Source organism: Haliotis rufescens, unplaced genomic scaffold (genome assembly GCF_023055435.1).
Source record: "Haliotis rufescens isolate VD_foot unplaced genomic scaffold, xgHalRufe1.0.p SCAF_4, whole genome shotgun sequence".
NCBI classification, from domain to species: domain Eukaryota; kingdom Metazoa; phylum Mollusca; class Gastropoda; order Lepetellida; family Haliotidae; genus Haliotis; species Haliotis rufescens.
In genome coordinates this window covers 50,431,459-50,451,850 of record NW_025964112.1, presented here as the reverse complement: position 1 = coordinate 50,451,850, position 20,392 = coordinate 50,431,459, and the positions used below count along the sequence as shown (strand labels likewise).

Below are 20,392 nucleotides of genomic sequence, written 5' to 3'. Positions count from 1 at the left end.
AAAATATTGCATAGAAAAGCAAGTCTAGCCAGTTCCAGCTAGCTCTATTCCAATGAATTCTTACATGAGAAGGGTGATAAGACTGACCCAAACAATTACACACGTTTTGCACTGAGCAGCTGCTTGGGTACACTATTTTGCAACTTCATAAATGAAAGAATACTGGAGCACATGGAACACTCTATTACAAGACCACTGTAAGTCTGGATTAAGAAGGGGGATAACGAACATGTATTTGTCTTTGATTCAGTTGACAGATCACTATTCCTAACAAAGATACTATCAAATAAAATCTGAGGAAATGTATTAAAAATAATATCATCACTATATCTCTTATATAGTGAAAACTGACAAGGGCATTTCAAAATCCTTCAACTCCAACATCGGGGTAAGACAAGGATGCATTTTGTCTCCCATATTATTCAATATATATTCCTCAATGATCTTCAAATCTGAAAGTTATCATATAACACTTAATGGTTTAAACATTTGTCATGTGTTGTTTCCCGATGACTCAGTACTATTTAACTATTCCAAAAAACTACAAGTGTTACTTGATGGTCTAAGTGTATTTTGAGCAACAAATAAACTAAAGATCAGTGGTGACAAAACACATGTTGGTGATAGAAAGACACTAGTTACGGATAGATATAATTACTTAGGAAATACATTTAAAGCAAATTTAAACTTACAAATAGTGCTAAACCTCTCCTGAAAAAGGCCCAAGGCCTACCACAAGCTTCATAAACAGGATATACCTACAGCTCTTACTTGCAAATTATTCAAAATATTATTCGAGCCAGTAATCCTACATAATAGTGAAATCTGGGGTATAGAGTCAATCCTCCTGAACAACTCGGATTTATTCACTCATTCATTTGATGCACTTCGCGAGGTGAGGCCCTTACGCCCGTACGCGTACAATAACATCTGTCGTAGTGAATAGGTATTACTGCACATAAACTGACGTGCATGACTACCTGTTGCTCCGGTATGTAGCTAACGGTTACCTAGGTTCCCTTTCAATGTGTAGTGCACACCGCATCTCCAATACAATAAACCTCCCCTGCCTTTATATTGCCGTTTGTATACATGAAAATACCATCGGGGCGTGGGAAGAAATGTCGAATGTGATGCACATAACTTCAGCAAGTTATATATCATTCTAAACAAGGATGAAATACTCATATCCCCCGCCAATATGACATGAAACGTTGTGTACAATGCATCAGCTCCTGTGAACTATGTTCACTGGGCCTTATTGTAAATGGCAGCACTAAAAAAGGTTATAACTGGTGTTGTTTTGCCATCTGCAGTATATGATAGAATATGTAACTGTATTTGTAAGGAGTAAGGATGAGACATATGGACGAACAACTTCTTTATTGCAATTAGGTGCGATGGTTTCAGTGTAGGTTCTAACACCGTTATCAAGCAAGTGAAGTACAGAGTATGGTTGACAAGAATATATACAGGATTGGAGGCAGTGTTTATACAGTTGAGTAGGTTTAAGATCAGTTACACTGTTGTATTTGTAATGAGTTGTGTTTCGGCATGAAGTTAGTCAGTGAATGCAACAACCATGTCCATGACACTTTTGGAGGAACATACACACAAGCAATGCAGAACTTGCCAACAAGAAAGGAAATGTATTCAATACTGCGAGATGACATTATGTGCCAGGTTTGGTGAAGAAATATGGTACGGTTTTCAAGATCTGCCCCGGAAACGAGGACTGCCGCCTTGACCTTATGATATTACGCACGCGTACGGACAGCGTCTAAAACGCGAGAACACGAGAACGCGAGATCGTGAGAAAATGAACTGTCGCATTGTCGCGTTCACGCGAATTTGTGTTTTTGTGGCCTAATTTGACTAGTCTAGATTGCGAGATTGCGGGATTTTTCATCATGTCCAGTTGTCGCATTCTCGCGTTGTCGATTTTTGACAAAAAGTGCTATATAAAGACGAGAATGCGAGATCTCGAGATTGCGAGATTTGGGCCAAATATCGTGTTTTTGGCATATTTAGCTCGTTTCCAAAGGTCGAGATCCCGAGAATGCGAGATCGCGAGAATGTCACTTACAGTATTCCATAATAATCGCCTCTAAAGGCAAGCATGGGTAGCTGAAGACCAATTCTAACCCACATCTCTAAGGGTAGTCGACAGTGAAAGGGAGATCATCCTACTTAGATTTACAAGAGCTTCATTCTCAGTCAAGAACAAGTGACCAGAAGCTCTTCAAAACTTGCACCGAGATACCCAACGTCCTGAAGCAGATAATGACTGGAACTTCTTGTACAATTTTGTTCGTGAGTGATATTCTTGTCCATGAAATAGATTCACACTTTATAAGGGTCACGACCACACGACCACTGAAACTTGCATGGGTAAATGGCGAGTCTACAAGCAGCCACAGTCTAAAGAATTTCACCTATAACTGTTGACAAAATAGAACCACATTACGTGCATTAATTCAGAATGACAAAATCACAATTGCGCATCATCATGCAAATTAGAAACGGTCCTTCGCTGATCTGTGTCACGTGCAACAGAATTCTAGATGCTGACGACAGTAGAGTGTTTATATTTTTCTTTGTCAATGCGCCTGGCAACACTTGTTCACAATTATACTGGCAACATTTCAAACGCTTCAACACTCGTTATGATGGCATTTCACATATTAATATAATTCCCACGCAGAACTAACGTTTAAGACCTACTACGTATCGATGATAATGCCCCAGACATGTGATTAATCATGGCATGGAGCATTATACGTCATCAGATTACAATTTAAGGAAATATTCCAAGTTTTAACAGGTGATTTATTCATTCTAATTCGGTAAGGAGCCTTTTACACCATATATTACATATCGAGTGAAGTCCATGTTTATAAGGCGAGTTTGGCCATTTAAGTCGATATGGGGTATTCCAGGATTGTACAGAAAAAATCTTAAGATCATTTTTATCACAAGATACCTGACAGCCCCTTGTTGTGAATTGTTTGAGAGTAACGTTTCTGTTTCAGTAAAATATAACGTTGTACAAATAATGTAACAAAACTGCAGCACATCACGTCCACACATGGGAATTCCATGCCAGTGTAGGTTCCCTGTACTCCATGCTTAAGAGCCGACTACGACTAAATTGACTAATTTGACAACATATGTATGTGACCTGGTTGATGGCGTGTCAGGTTACCCCCGACGGCGCGGATCCTTCATCTTGCTATCAACCATTGGTCTGCCCCACATAGACATTACTATTTACAGGCCGATGTATAGAGAGCATGTGTATTGCTGTCTGCTGTGTAATATAAGATTCATCAACGAAAATTTTTTCATGTTCCATATTCGATTACCCATATGATTCCAATTTAGGAAATCATTTTTTTCCCTGGCGATTAGACTGGAATATTGCTTTTGGGGGGCAACCATTTGATATTCTGAATAGAAAAGGTATTTGTTTTGAAAAAATAATCTCTTCCGAAAAATGAAGGAAAAAAATATTTGTGTTCGTGTCCGCAGTTTGAAAAACGAATTCATCGTTTACTGGACATGCAGGACGTTCAAATATATATAAAACGTCAATGGCAGGGAATAACTATCCCCCAAAACAGATTCCATTTGGAGTAAATATTAAAATAGCGGTGAAACTTATATGAATGGATCACTGAAAATCAGTGATGACACCAGGTGTTCCCGAAAAGGGTAAGTATGTCCTGCCTTACCAGTAGCACTCGCCACACAAAATAATGTGCCCTCCAAATTTATAGTTGGGAACCTCATTTTGGATACAAAACAGAGTATGTAAATTATTTGATCGCAAATTATGAAACACATATTCTATCTATTAAAACACACACACACACACACACACACACACACACACACACACACACACACACACACACACACACACACACCACCCTCCTCCCACCTACACACACGCACACTTGCGGCATAACACTTCACTCACTCACATATATCAGTGACGTAAGATAGCCGACGTGATGATTATGTTTTGCCTAACTTAGTTTTAAAACCAAGCAATTACCTGGGTCGCACGTAACACCTGGTGCACGTCATGATCAATACACTGGTGGCATATGAAGAAAAGACATGTTTATTGGAATGGAAATTGACAAAATACAGCAATGACATGACATATGTACAATATTTACAAAGATGGATAGGCACTATTTACAAATTGAATACAAAATATACACAAGTTATTCAACAAACAACCAAAGTCCATTGACCAGGTCGACCACGTTGTTGAGATTCGACGCACACAACGTTGTAGCAGTAATGTGGATTGGGAACTCATCATTGTGGAGGCAATGAAGTCAAATATGCAAACTCAGCTCGAAATGGATGAACAAGGCACAACGCACAAAGCACAATGTAAAATGAACAGAAAGACCTTTTTAGACAGAGACACCCGTGGCCCATTTAGTCTCTAAACCACCCACTTCCAGAACTTGACTTCATGACCCTTGGTTCTCTGTCTGTCGGCTTCTATGAATCGTGGCGAACTTTAAACCCACTTGAGGAAGTAGACTTCATGACCTCTGGTTCCCTGTCTATTGGCTTCTATGATCGTGGCGAACTTTAAACCCACTTGAGGAAGTAGACTTCATGACCTCTGGTTCCCTGTCTATAGGCTTCTATGAATCGTGGCGAACTTTAAACCCACTTGAGGAAGTAGACTTCATGACACTTGGTTCTCTGTCTGCCATCGAAGACAGAGGTGAAGCGACAGGCGGAGACCACGTTGTTGGTTGTCCAGAATATCCTGTAGCCCTGGTTGTACAACTCCCGGAGGACGTTCAGCCGGGCGATGTACCTAGACACTTCCTCTTTACCAAACATGTGGAACTCCAACGACAGCTGCTTTATACCTTTGAGGGCATCGGTTTTGAAAGCGTATCTCAAAGCTCCCCATTCGGAGTCTTCGATGTCAATCTTTACGTAGTCAATTTCTTTCTGGAAACGAAGTTATACAGAAGTGAAGAACCTATATATTTGTATATTTCCTGTTGTTATTGTATCATGTTTTCAATGGTACAAATACAAAACTGTATATCGCAGTAAAACACGTTCTTATTTCAACTGGGCGCATTTTTCAAATAACAATCTTATAAATAGCAATTATTTTAACAGAAATCTTTTTGATCAATAAGGGACTCTTTTGGGGCTGTTTTAAATCCCCAAATCAAATTCTCTACTGTTCTCTACAAGTGAAGCGGTACAAGGAAGACATTGGCCGTACCTCTCAGTAAACGTGTTCATTAATGTCTACAGTCCTACCTCAGCGTGTCCGTTGTCTTGTCTGATGACCGGGAGTGTCTTCATTGGCCAACTCCTCTTGCCGTTACCATTGATGTCCGCCAGTCCAAGGTTGTGAAAGTTGATCAGCTTCCCCCTCAGGTGGTCGTCCTTATTCATGCTGTAATATTGAATGCGGTTTTAATCACATAATGACTGAGAGACAATGTCGGGTAATAAACATAATTTCTTGTGTCTGGTCACCGCCATGACGTGAATACAAGAGCACGGATGTCTCAGAGTAACAGAGTGAGAGAGCACCATCCACCAAGGTAATACTTAGTGATTATTTGAAACTGTCAACATTCTCGGGGTGGAGAGGTAACCTAGTGGTTCAAAGCGTTCGCTCGTCGTGGTTTATGCTGGGGTTGACTTCCCAGCTGTGTGTAATGTGTGAAGCCTATTTCTGGTGGTCCCGTACAGTCTTTAACACACATTAATGGGCTAAAACAAGGACTGGTCGGCTTTGAGCCAGTATACTGTGTATCAGTGGGGTATTCATGTTAAACTGTTGCATGGTTTCTCAGTGGGCTAGCACTATAAAATGGGCATTACTGCGGACTAGTACAAGCACACACACACACACACACACACACACACACACACACACACACACACACACACACACACACACACACACACACACACACACACACACACACACACAAACACACCTACCTGGGATCAAAAGCATGCACTTCACAGCCGAAGGTGTCAGCGACGTCATCGTCAAAGCTGAAGTCGTTGTCAATGCTGTAAGAATAAAATAAGACGTGAGAGTGAGTGTTGAATTTTTGTAAACAGTAATCAAACTGTATGTAATCATTTTCATCTATTTACCATAAATACATAAACAATATTCAAAAATACAAAACTAACCCGAATGAGTAGACGATGCAGTTGTCTTTCTTCAGCTTGTAATGTCCGTCCACACAGACGTCCCAGCCGCCGCCGTGAATGTTGCCCATCCTAATCTTGTCCCGACACAACACTTGCACGTTGGTCAGATAACTGAAATACAGCACAACACGTTGATATTGCTTTCATAACCTAAATATAGCACAACACTTGCACGTTGGTCAGATAACTGAAATACAGCACGTTGATATTGCTTAAATAAAAAAATGAAGCCGAACACATGGATGTTCTTTAAAAAACTGAAATAGGGCTAGACACGCTGACCTTTGTTAGATAACAAATAACTCTTAGAAATTAAAGGGCGTTTGATGGTTGACATAACTGATATACGAAACACGGTGTTAATCATCCGTTTGATACATGCTACATAGATTATAAGTCACGGTCCGTATATGCGCTGCGTCAGTTGCTTGTTCAGAGCAACTGATACGCTATGGTAATGCTGATATCAAAACAACCCTTATACATGTGTAATAATTGAGTACAATCATCCAGTTAAAACAAGGGTTTACACCTCGTATTCACAGTGAAAAGACGTTAAGGGCAATTGTATTAAACACCTACTCGTTGTAAAACAAAGTGATTATAACTCTTAATACCTACTCGTTATAAAGAGTTGCCAGTTGTTTGTTGGTCATGGTACGGAGCTTGTCCTCCAAGGGGATGGGATGGGCGGCCACACCCTCCCCGGTACCTAACGCTGGCTCTGGGAGGGACTTCTTCTCTTTTGTTCCATCCTGCAAATAATACAACGTGTAATACACCAGGAAAAGATAGGTGTACTCCTAGTTGGTAACCAATACATCTTGTGGTATTCGACGGGTACTTCATAATTGAATTACGAAAGAACAATACAACTGCAAAATCTTTCAACATGTCGTGTATTACACGCTCATGACGAATTTCTTTTTAGAAACAAAATATGCAAACACTAATATTATATGACTTTTAAAAAGGAATGTTGTTTTATATCTATGGCCTTTGTTAATAACGGGACCAGAAGAAGCAGTGATTGAAAGCATGGGCAACGAAACACGGGGCACCCAATCAGCCATGTCACCGGAACTACCCTACCGATCCCCTAACGTTAGCTTGGGATACAGGGGACCAATTGCCACGGAGATTCATCGCTCTGATAAAAAGTCAGACACGGACACATCTTGTGATCCCCACATCAGACAGAGACAAACGCTTAACTTAAGGGGATGTCATGCTTCACATACCTGAGCGTTGGACTTGAGTCCGACCCTGTCTTGTTGATCCAGAAACATTGGTTGTCTCGGCCTCGTCCTGGAAGCTATGTACAGGAGCACCGCAGACACTATGAGGGCACTGACCATGGGGGCAGACCGGGCTATCTTCATCCTGAGGCGGTTCCAAGGTACCTTCATACAGGTAAATCACTGTCAGAAGTGCAGGTGATCACTATCGTTACTTTATGGCCTGTAAGAAAGATAGTATATGTAACAATTTGATTGTGGGTATTGCAAGGAAGACGATGTTAGAACAAAATGTATACGATGTTGGTACGCATGGTTTACTGTTTAAAGTGTTTTGACATTGCCATGAGGCCTTTTGTGCACATGTTCATACACCAGTATAACCGTGAGTGAATGTTGTTAAACGCCCCAATCAGCAACATTTCTCTATATTACCGCGGCCCGGAAATGAACCCGTGTTTGCCCCAAACAGGACAGCGAGTGTCAGTCTTTTCAAAACCCATGTAAATACACATAATCCAACAGCAGATGCCTGCCTTACCTGATTTCGTTAGATCTGACTTCAACAGCACTCACGTCACAGTATTCCACTGGTCAAGTTTATCATCTGACTACTCTCACCTTGAATAACGTCCATCTCTTCTTGGCCTCTTTATACTTACACAAGGTAGTGCTATCACAGTCACGTGATGTGCAGCTCGTTGCCCGTGGGCGAGTGCACCCGCGGCAGCACTGTGGTGCAATTACTCCAGTCACGTCTCTTATCACAACAGCTGATATAATCCGTTCGTTGCACTTATCAGTTCATTGCAGCTTAGTCTTTAAAACACATAGTAATAAAACTCATCAGGATTAGATAAAAGTGATACGCCACTCTTCAAAGGCAATTTCACCTGGATACCGTAAATCTGGACTGTTTTGCGCCACGAAATTATTGCGAGAGGCTAACAATAGCCTCAACTGCATCTATAATCTGAAAAGTCTTGCGACACCCTGTTGATAAAATATCAAAGCTACTTTGGTACGTTATATTTTTGATGAGTAAAAAGGTAAAACCGTACCAAAGTACGCCATTTAATCCTTTTTACTACACTATATGGTCATAAAAGTGTTCATTGTATATCTTGACCTATGGTTTTGTAATCTGTTTCATTAATTTTTTTTCAAAATCTCATTCAATATTGTTTACATTAATTTCAGCGATATCGTGTGTGAATTAACGGTATGTTATCACATATGTTTACTCTAAATAAATCCCGATGGTGTGGGAGGTTACCCACAATATTGATCACTCGTTTTGTCAGGTCCAGACTCGTTATTTGATTGTTTGTTTGTTTGTTTGTATTTGTTTAACGCCGCCCTCGGCAATATTCCAGCTATATGTCGGTGGTCTTTAAATAATCGAGTCTGGACCAGACAATGCATTGATTGACATCATGCGCATCGATCTACACAATTGGGATACGATGACAAGCATCAACCAAGTCACCAGGCTGACCACCCGATCCTGTTAGTTGCCTCTTATGGCAAGCTTGGGTTGCTGAAGTCCATTTCTAACCCGAATCTTCACTGGACTTACAGGTCGCCATCATGTAGCTGGAATATTCCTAACAATTAACAAACAAACAAAAGCAAATGCTACATCTGTGCCTACAGGAATTGAATAACGCAGATATTAATTTAATTCGTATTATATTTCGTGCCAGTATTTATGCTCAGCCATCTGGCACAAAGAGTGCCAAATGAAAATATGAGCAGATCGACCATTTCTAAGATTTATACTACTCGAAAGAAGTTACAGAACACCCGATTCTTTCATATTACTAAACAGCAATATGAAAAATCGGGTGTTCTTTTGAATAGAATATACACAGTGAAGCATCGTTAGTTCAGACCCGTTTACACAGTAAAAAAAGAGCCTGATGAAAATATGAGCAGAACTATTAGTTTTAAGATCTTTACTACTCGAAAGAAGTTAAATAACACAGGATTATTTCAATTCAGCAATTTGAAAGAATGGGATGTTCTTTAACTACTTTTGAGTGAGTGAGTGAGTGAGTTTGGATTTACGCCGCTTTTTGCAATATTCCAGCAATATCAGGGCGGGGGACACCAGAATTGGGCTTCACACATTGTACCCATGTCTGGAATCGAACCCGGGTCTTCGGCGTGACGAGCGAACAAAGCGCCCCTTTAACTACCTTTGAGCAGTATAATCACAGTGAAGCATCCGTTTACACGGACACCCCACCTTATGGACAATTACCGTCAGGCATGTCTGTATGTATACAAGGTAGCATTAGTTTGTACGTAGAACCCGTTAATCCGGATGATTTAATCGGACGCTACCGACCGGATACACGGGGTTTCACAGTAATAAATATGTTCATTTCATGTTTTAGAGAAATTGTTCATTTTCTGTAGTGGTTTGACTTTTTCGGTGAGAGGGTTGGGTGAGTGAGTATGTGAGTTCGGTTTAACGCCGCTTTTAACATTATTCCAGTTATATCACGGCGTGTCAGCTTAATGTGGGAGGAAAGCCCCAAGTGATGCAGGTCTCAGACGTTTACCACTTCGGTGAAACCAACGAGCACGGGTATGGTGCTGACAAACTTAGAAACATAATCGTGGCGAACCGGGATTCGAACCTACAATCATAGGTTTCTGGCGTGCCTGTACAGCGAATCGCGGCGCGGCGCCTGAGACGACTGGGCCACCCGTGCCCCCGAGAGGGTTGGGATTAAAGCACATTTTGTGTAAGTGACGGGTGCTACTTGTCGGGCAGGACACAGAGAGGGAGGAGGGAATTCATCATATTTGGATACCATTCAGAAGCGGTGAGTTGTAATTCTTGATACAATTGAATTAACGAAAGTGCATATATAGTAAAATTACATATATACACTTACGTTCAACAAATCTATTAAATTAAATAACAAAGATCAATCAAGGTGAACGTATTGGTAGTTATTCCTTTGAATACAATGTCACATGCATACTACATGTATGTATAGGCATTTCACACCCAGACTTGGGCGTGGCCCGTCTGTTTTTGTAAAACGGCGCATATAAACAGACAGTGATAGTTGTCGATAACATGTCTTGAATTTCTCGTATTGCTTTTGTGATTTTCTTTCCATAAAGACATTTGCTTATTTTAATGTCGATGCGATATATTCAGATTTTCTCTCAATCGGTGTCACAACCACACGGCGATTCAAATTCTTATGGGGAAAAAACGATTTTAAAAACAAGCACACTCAATAGACTTGGATGCTACCCTTGACATATACGCACAAAATGCTGCAGCATTATTGTGGGCTGGGTAAAACTATTTACATGTGAGTTTGTTATTGTGGAGGAAATGAATTCAGACTTGCAAATTCATCCCGACCTTGTTGCTCTTTCACCTTTAACTCTCCAAATAGAAACACATTCGGCACGTTAATTCTATCGCCAGGTCTCGTATTTCAATAAAACTTCACAAAATTTTGGATTCATCACGATTTCAAATTACCTGCCCTTGAGTATCATTAACCTTTCACCGACCAATCAAACGCCGAGAAAAAGAAATAGGCAAGGGAGGAGGACATGAAGACATCCTTAACCTAAAAAAAGAGTAATGTTTTTCTTTTGCGTGTCAGTCAGTTTTTCAATGTTGAATTTCTCGCAAACTCTATGGTAAACAATGGAACTGGCCGCCATGTTGTTGACTCCAACCCAACATTGAGGCTGGTCACATTCTGATTGGTCCGTCAGACTGAGTGGCACAGCGAATCAAATTAGTTAATGAAAATCAAGGGCGGGTAATTTGAGATCGTGAGAACAACAGGAATAGATACAAGGGTTAGTGCAGGCTTAACGAAATGCGAGCCCTGGAGATAAAGAGGGTGGGTGGCTTATAAAATGGTAATTTCAATTCATCATGCATATCAGAAAGAGTCCATCGCTTATATGTGTCGCGTGTCTGCTGACAACAGTATCGTGTTTGTATTTTCAACAAGTGTTCGCACATACAACATACTTGCAACATATCAAAGGTATTAACACTTGTTAAGATGTCATTTCACATTTAACAGTCATTCTCAAGCAGAACTAATGTTATGACTGACGAATGAGTAGACACAACATGTTGTTGTTTAGTTATTGAATGACTACACAAAGAATTTTGTGGCAAACCATCGGGTGGGTCTAGTGATAGAGCGTCCGCCCGGAGTGCGGAAGGTTGGGGTTCGATCCCCGGTGGCGTAAAACCAAAAGACGATAAATGTTCGTACTTGTTACCCTGCCTGGCGTTCGGGATTGAGGGACTAAAACAAGGACTGTCTGAGCGGAGTATTCATGTTACACTGCGGCGTGGTATTTCAGTGGGCTAGCACCATTAAGTCGGCATTAGTCCGGACTAGTGCAGGCAGCAACAGACACACACACAGACACACGCACGCACGCACGCACGCACGCACTGTCACCATCGTACCTCTGTCACTAGTTTGCCTGGTCCATTCTCGAATTGCTGACACCGTCGTTTAACAACATAATCTCACAGCCTCCATGGGCTAATGGTAGAGCGTCCGCCCGGAGAGCGGAAGGTCCAGGGTTCGATCAACGACTGCGTCATACCAAAAGACGTTAAAAGATGGTACTTGTTGTTACCCTGTCTGGCGCCCGGCATTAAAGGGCTAAAACAGGGACTGGTCGGCTCGGAGTCAGTATGCTGTTTCTGAGTGGGGTATTCATGTTGAACTGCGGCATGGTATCTCAGTGAGCTGGCACTATAAATCGGCATCAGTCCGGACTAGTACACACACACGCACACACACACACACACACACACACACGTGTATATATAAGTGCAACAATCTTGAACGCGGTCTCAAACCTGCAAGCCAAGATGATAATGCCAAAGTTGATTTAGTCATTCTTCGTTCGTATAATACGTTATCAAATTACTATTTGTGGGAAATATTACTATTTACAAGTTTTTTACAGGTGATTTGTTCATTTTTTCATTGTTGTTTAACGCCGCAATCAGCAATATTCCAGCCATATGACGGCCGTATGTAAATAATCGACCAGACGATCCAGTTATTGATATCATGAGCATCGATCCACGTAATTGGGATCGATGACATGCTTCAACCAAGTCAGCAAGCCTGACCACCCGATCCCGTTAGTCGCCTTTATTCATTCTAGATCGGTAGGGAGCCTGCTACAAAGTACAAAGTACATACTGGGTGTAATAGTCGAAGTTTATCAGGTGATTTTGGTCATGTTCAGGAAAAATCTAAAGATTTGTTTATCCCAAGATACTTATCAGCCTCATGTTGTGAATGGTTTATTTCTGTCTCAGTGAGTGAGTGAGTTTGATTTTACGCCGCTCTTAGCAATATTCCAGCAATATCACGACGGGGGACACCAGAAATGGGCTTCACACATTGTACCCATGTCGGGAATCGAATCCGGGTCTTCAGCGTGACGAGCAAACGATTTTAGCACTAGTGAGTGAGTTGGGTTTAACGCCGCTTTTTACAGTATTCCAGTTATATCGCGGCGTGTAAAGCTTAATGTGGGAAGAAAGCCCGAAGTGATGCAATGCAGGTCTCAGACGTTTATCGCTTTGGTGAAACCCACGAGCACGGATATTAATATTGTGCTGACAAACCTAGAAACATGATCGGGGCGAACCGGGATTCGACCCCACAATCATAGGTTTCTGGCGTGCCCAAGGGACGAAACTCTGCACAGCGAATCGCGGCGCCCTAGACGACTGGGCCACCCGTGCCCCCTTTAACCACAAGGCGACCCAGCACTTCATGACTGGAGTCGACTGAAGTGACTAATGGTACGTCAAAAAAATAAACACCTGGTGCCTGGTACGCTTCATTACACACATAACACTGTTGGCATTTGTAGAATGTATATAATTTATTCGAATGGAAATGAATTAAATACAGCAATGACATGAACTATGTACAATATTAACACGGATGGATGAGCACTATTTACAATATATACACACAAGTGATTCCATAAACAGCCATGGTCCATAGACTTAAGTGTTACCGTTGGTTCAAAGCACACAATGGTGAATATTGTGGATTGGGTAAAAGCAATGAAGTCAGATATACAAATTCAACTCAAACTGGTTGATCGTGAATGAATCCTGGCGATCTCTAAACCACCCACTTCCGGATGTAGACTTCATGATACTCCTGTCTGAAGGCTTCTATGAATCGTGGCGAACTTTATACCCACTTGAGGAAGTAGACTTCATGACACTCCTGTCTGAAGGCTTCTATGAATCGTGGCGAACTTTAAACCCACTTTATGAAGTAGACTTCATGACCTCTGGTTCCCTGTCTATTGGCCTCTATGATCGTGGCGAACTTTAAACCCACTTGAGGAAGTAGACTTCATGACACTTGGTTCTCTGTCTGCCATCGAAGACAGAGGTGAACCTGCAGGCGGAGACCACGTTGTTGTGTGTCCAAAATATCCTGTAGCCCTGGTTGTACAACTCCCGGAGGACGTTCAGCCGGGCGATGTACCTAGACACCTCCTCTTTACCAAACATGTGGAACTCCAACGACAGCTGCTTTATACCTTTGAGGGCATCGGTTTTGAAAGCGTATCTCAAAGCTCCCCATTCGGAGTCTTCGATGTCAATCTTTACGTAGTCAATTTCTTTCTGGAAACGAAGAGATACAGAAGTGAAGAACCTATATATTTGTATATTTCCTGTTGTTATTGTATCATGTTTTCAATGGTACAAATACAAAACTGTATATCGCAGTAAAACACGTTCCTATTTCAACATGGCGCATTTTTCAAATAACAATCTTATAAATAGCAATTATTTTAACAGAAATCTTTTTGATCAATAAGGGACTCTTTCGAGGCTGTTTTAAATCCCCAACTCAAATTCTCTACTGTCCACTACCAGTGAAGCGGTACAAGGAAGGCATTGGCCGTACCTCTCAGTAAATGTGTTCATTAATGTCTACAGTCCTACCTCGGCGTGTCCGTTGTCTTGTCTGATGACCGGGAGTGTCTTCATTGGCCAACTCCTCTTGCCGTTACCATTGATGTCCGCCAGTCCGAGGTTGTGAAAGTTGATCAGCTTCCCCCTCAGGTGGCCGTCCTTATTCATGCTGTAATATTGAATGCGGTTTTAATCACATGATGACTGAGAGACACTGTCGGTTAATAAACATAATTTCTTGTGTCTGGTCACCGCCATGACGTGAATACAAAAGCACGGATGTCTCAGAGTAACAGAGTGAGAGAGCACCATCCACCAAGGTAATACTTAGTGATTATTTGAAACTGTCAACATGTCTCCATTAGAATAATGGTGCGGTAGCCAAGTGGTTAATGCTTTCGCTCGACAGACCGAAGGCCCGGGTTTGATACCTCGCCTGGGTATAATGTGTAAAGCCTATTTATTGTGGCCCCGTACACCCTTATACACTCGCTTAAAGGTTTATGCATACCGCATGGTTTAACCAGTAGTCATATTTATATCATCTGAGTTTTCGGTGGCTGGTGTCGACTCTCACCTGGGATCAAAAGCATGCACTTCACAGCCGAAGGTGTCAGCGACGTCATCGTCAAAGCTGAAGTCGTTGTCAATGCTGTAAGAATAAAATAAAACGTGTGAGTGTTGAATTTTTATGAACATTAATCAAATTAGATATGATAATTTTCATGTATCATAAATGAGAGAAAATTGTGTTTTTCCTTTTAATATCAAAACTACAAAACTAACCCGAATGAGTAGACGATGCAGTTGTCTTTCTTCAGCTTGTAATGTCCGTCCACACAGACGTCCCAGCCGCCGCCGTGAATGTTGCCCATCCTAATCTTGTCCCGACACAACACTTGCACGTTGGTAAGATAACTGAAATACAGCACAACACGTTGATATTGCTTTCATAACCAAAATGACCGCCTCCGTGGTCTTGTGGTAGAGCGTCCGCCCGGAGAGCGGAAGGTCCAGGGTTCGATCCCGGGCCGCGTCATACAAAAATACGTTAAAAGATTGTACTTGTTGTTACCCTGTCTGGCGCTCGGCATTAAGGGGCTAAAACAAGGACTGGTCGGCTCGGAGTCAGTATACTGTGTCTGAGTGGGGTATTCATGTTAAACTGCGGCATGGTATCTCAGTGAGCTAGCACTATAAATCGGCATCTGTCCGGACTAGTACAAGCAGCCACACACACACATACACGTGCATGCCCGTCGCTATATAAGTGCAATAATCATGGACGCGACGTTAAACCCAATTTCACCTCACCTCACCTCATAACCAAAATATAGCACAACACGTGGACTTTGGTTATAACAGAAATATAACACCACATAACGTTGTTTAGATAACTGTTCGTTAAAGAACTCTATGAAATGAAAAGAACGTCAACAGTGTTCGATAGTTGACATAATTTAAATACGAAATGCGATGTTTATTAAACTGTATGATACATGCAATATGTTGAATGCTGTACAATTAGGTTATTAGTTATATCCAAAACGGCCCGCTTGTGCGCAGACCCGTGAAGATCCCGGGGTAGAATAGGTCTTCAGCAACCCATGCTTGCCGTAATAGGCGACTATGCTTGTCGTAAAAGGCGACTAACGGGATCGGATGGTCATTCTCGCTGACTTGGTTAATAAATGTCATCGGTCCCAATTACGTGGATCGATGCTCATGATATCAATCACTGGATTATTTGGTCCAGGCTCGATTATTTACAGACCGCCGTCATATAGCTGAAATATTGCTGAGTGCGGCGTTAAACAACAAAACAACCAACCAACGCTTGTGCGCTACGTCAGTTGCTTGTACAGAGCAGCCGATACGCATTGACAGTGCTGATATCAAAAAAACCTTTATACATGTGTAATAATTGAGAACAATCACCCAGTTAATGCAGTGTTTAACACCTCGTATTCAAAGTGAAATGCTTTATGAATGATTTTTTATATCTATTAAACCTATTCGTTATAACACAAACAGGTTATAACGGTAAATACCTACTCGTTATAAAGAGTTGCCAGTTGTTTGTTGGTCATGGTACGGAGCTTGTCCTCCAAGGGGATTGGATGGGCGGGCACGCCCTCCCCGGTACCTAACGCTGGCTCTGGGAGGGACTTCTTCTCTTCTGTTCCATCCTGCAATGATACAACGTGTAATACACCAGGACAAGATAGGTGTACTCCTAGTTGGTAACTAATACATCTTGTGGTATTCGACGGGTACTTCATAATTGAATTGCGAACGAGTAAAATAGCAAAATCTTTCAACATATCATGTATTATATACGTTTATGATCAATTTCCCTTTAGTCACAAAATATGCAAACACAAGCATAACATAATTCTAAAAGGAATGTTGTTTTACGCCGTATCCAGTACTATTCGATCTATATCAATGCGACCAGTGATTGCAGCATGGGCAACGAAACAAGGGACACCCAATCAGCCATGTCACCAGAACTACCCTACCGATCCCCTAACGTTAGGTTTGGGATACAGGGGACCAATTGCCACGGAGATGACATCGCTCTGAGAGTGATGTGTCCGTTGCTCATTGACAAAAACTCATCAGACACATCAGACGGAGACAAAAGCTGTGCTTGAGATGTCATGCTTCACATACCTGAGCGTTGGACTTGAGTCCGACCCTGTCTTGTTGATCCAGAAACATTGGTTGTCTCGGCCTCGTCCTGGAAGCTATGTACAGGAGTACCACGGACACTATGAGGGCACTGACCATGGGGGCATACCGGGCTATCTTCATCCTGAGGCGGTCCCAAGGTACCTTCATACAGGTAAATCACTGTCAGAGGTGCAGGTGATCACTGTCGTCACTGTAAGGAAGGTAGTATATGCTACAGTTTGATCTTGGGAATGGCAAAAAGGATGATGTAAGAAAGGTGAGGTGAAATGGGGTTTAACGTCGCGTCCAAGATTATTGCACTTATATAGCGACGTGCATGCACGTGTATGTGTGTGGGTGGCTGCTTGTACTTGTCCGGACTGATGCTGATTTATAATGCTGGCTCACTGAAATACCATGCAGCAGTTTAACATGACTACCCCACTCAGAAACAGTATACTGACTCCAAGCCGACCATAAAGTGGTTTAAATTGACCACACCCTTAATGCCGAGCGCCAGACAGGGTAAACATAAGTGCCATCTTTTAACGTCTTTCGGTATGACGCGGTCGGGGATCGAACCCCGGATCTTCCACTCTCCGGGCGGACGCTCTACCATTAGACCACGGAAGCGGTCGATGATGTAAGAAATATATTGATACATATAACTGGTAGATTATGTTGTTAAACGACGCTTTCAGCAATTCGAGATTGGACCAGGCGAACCAGTGACAGAGGTACGATGGTGACGGAGCGTATGGATCCATCCATTGAGGTACGATGACACAATCAGCTGAGTGACAGAGCGTATGGATCCACCCCATTGAGGTACAATCAGCCGAGTGACGGAGCCTGGCCACCCAATCCCCACTGCAAATGGTTCATGAGACAAGAACGAGGAACTGGAGACGCTTTCAGAACCGATATAAAAGTACTCATTGTCTGACAAAATCTAAAACATACACATTACTAGAATACAACTCTAAGTGTTATAGCTTTACTGTCTTTTTAGAAGTTGCAGTTCCAGTGATCACAGAGTTGACTTCAACGTCTTTATTCGCGAAAGAATTCAGAAGTTCAAAATCCTAAAATCAACCCCAAGTGTTAGGCGCGGACGTTAGACCCATGTTCTCGAACAGGAAGCGACACTGCACTGATAGGACATTAGCTTGTGGGACATTCCTTAGGATCTGTAGTTCCTGGATGTTGTTATCTTAGTACTGAATGTCTTAGTTTGTTTGTTGTTTAACCCCGCACTCAACAATATTCCAGCTGTATGACGGCGGTTGTAAATAATCGAGTATGGACCACAGAATCAGCGATTGACATCATGAGCATCGATCAATGCCATTGGGACACGGTGACATGCATCAACCAAGTCAGCGAGCCTGACCACCCGATCCCGTTAGTTGCCTCTTACATTAAACATGGGTTGCTGATGATCAGTTCTACCCCGGATCTTCACGGGAGGAATGACCGAGGACATTGGACACTAGCCATTAATACCCGGGACTACATTTCCTTGGGTACAATGTCCGGCGGATATTGAGTTCGTAGGGCTGTAAGATCTACGACACCGGTGTTCAATCGAATGTGACAGCATGTGGCACCATGTTTCCCCAAGCCGGACATCAGCCCGTGATCGCCCCAAACAGGACAGAGACTTTGTCTTTTTAACACCCATATAAATACACATAATCCTTCAGCAGATTCCTGTCTTACCTGATGTCGTTGGATTTGACTTCAACAGCACTCACGCCACAGTATTCCACTGGTCAAGTTTATCATCTGACCACTCTCACCTTGAATGACGTCCATCTCTTCTTGGCCTCTTTATACGTACACAGCTAGTTGCCTGTGGGGGTTGCACTCGCGGCAACATTGTGCTGCAATTACTCTATTCACGAGATAAGGGGGCGGTTGCTTTTAAATGTAAATTATCTCTTATCACCCTAGCTGATATAATCCGTTAGTTGCACTTAAAATTCCATTGCAGTTGAGTCTTCAAAATATATTTTTGTTATGAAACATATCAGGTATGGGAAAAGGTGATAAGTCTCTGTCTCTCTGTCTCTCTGTCTCTCTCTCTCTCTCTCTCTCTGTCTCTCTCTCTCTCTGTCTCTCTCTCTCTCTCTGTCTCTCTCTGTGTCTCTCTCTCTCTCTCTCATACCCATGGGGTTTGTAATACATATGATAGACCGTAATTATCGAATATATTCTTAATACATTCTAACCATTGGACATTTTCAACTTCTATATGGATAGTATACATGTATTTGTAAAGTATGTGGGACGGTTTCTCATACAATTCTGAGGTAGCAAGCTTATGCCAAAACGAGATAACATGTTTATAAACTTTAATACTTAGTGGTTCCCTACCCAATTCGCCATATAACATAAAGTTTGGAGTTCAGTCCAGTAGCTAGTTCAAGAAAATTTATATGTTCATACCATTAGCAGACAAATGCATGACTCTGCCTTGGCCAAGTCAAACATTTGATATGTTTGTTTGTTGTTTAACGCCGCACTCAGTAATCGAGTCTGAGCCAGACAATCCAGCAATTGACATCACGAGCATCGATCTATGCAATTGGGATACAATGACATGCATCAACCAAGTCAGCGAGCTTGGCTACTCTATCCCGTTAGTCGCCTCTCACGACAAGCATAGTGGCCTTTTACGGCAAGCATAGGTTGCTGAAGACCTCTTCTACTCCGAATCTTCACGGGTCTCAAACATTTGAAATCTGAATTATTCAGATCTCCATTTTTTACGGCAATTACAACAATCACGAACTATTGGTTACTTACGTCCTTCTCATTACAGTAGAACACAAAAATACATCGATGATGAAATAGATCGAGTTGTTGTTACCCTTATTCGTATCATATTGCATGATCCGCGAGTGAGTGAGTGAAGTTTAACGCCGCTTTGAACATTGTATCAGTTATATAACCGCATGGCACCAAGGGAGGAAGCCCAACATGATGCAGATCTTCGACGTTTACCACTGACGAAAGGTGCTGACAAACCAAGAAACAATCATATTGAACCGGGCTTCGAACTCAAGATCAAACGTCTCTGGCACGCCTAAGGGACGCAACTCTGACGACTGGCGGAATGGATACATCAAACAGTAATTTATTTCATCAGCGAATCATTTAAGATTCCACATGTATAGGTAAATATTAAGTGAAGCAGAAGAAAGTTCGGTTTTGCATTCAGGCAAAAAACATGTTTACGTTTGTTTACAAAAGAAAA

General features: G+C 42.0%; 2 protein-coding genes across 4 annotated transcripts; both read right to left on the bottom strand.

Annotated features, from left to right (window-relative positions):
* Positions 1-4,106: 4,106 nt before the first annotated feature.
* LOC124151048 (probable methyltransferase-like protein 24) lies at positions 4,107-8,086 on the bottom strand. 2 transcript variants are annotated; one of them, XM_048382505.1, is made up of 8 exons: positions 8,014-8,086; positions 7,476-7,695; positions 6,856-6,989; positions 6,214-6,345; positions 6,013-6,087; positions 5,317-5,455; positions 4,725-4,992; positions 4,107-4,649 (listed from the first exon to the last, which is right to left on the bottom strand). In XM_048382505.1, exons 2-8 carry the CDS (start codon positions 7,641-7,643, stop codon positions 4,618-4,620), a joined length of 948 nt encoding a protein of 315 aa, XP_048238462.1. In that variant the 5' UTR covers positions 7,644-7,695; positions 8,014-8,086; the 3' UTR covers positions 4,107-4,617. The 2 variants fall into 2 exon arrangements, with proteins under 2 accessions (XP_048238462.1, XP_046379299.2); XM_046523343.2 differs by having other exon boundaries at positions 4,107-4,992.
* Positions 8,087-13,378: 5,292 nt separating this feature from the next.
* On the bottom strand, positions 13,379-18,939 carry LOC124152767 (probable methyltransferase-like protein 24). 2 transcript variants are annotated; one of them, XM_048382589.1, is made up of 8 exons: positions 18,853-18,939; positions 17,131-17,341; positions 16,510-16,643; positions 15,241-15,372; positions 15,032-15,106; positions 14,485-14,623; positions 13,867-14,160; positions 13,379-13,792 (listed from the first exon to the last, which is right to left on the bottom strand). In XM_048382589.1, the coding sequence occupies exons 2-8, from the start codon at positions 17,296-17,298 to the stop codon at positions 13,787-13,789; spliced, it is 948 nt and encodes a 315-aa protein (XP_048238546.1). In that variant the 5' UTR covers positions 17,299-17,341; positions 18,853-18,939; the 3' UTR covers positions 13,379-13,786. The 2 variants fall into 2 exon arrangements, with proteins under 2 accessions (XP_048238546.1, XP_046381776.2); XM_046525820.2 differs by having other exon boundaries at positions 13,379-14,160.
* Positions 18,940-20,392: the final 1,453 nt, after the last annotated feature.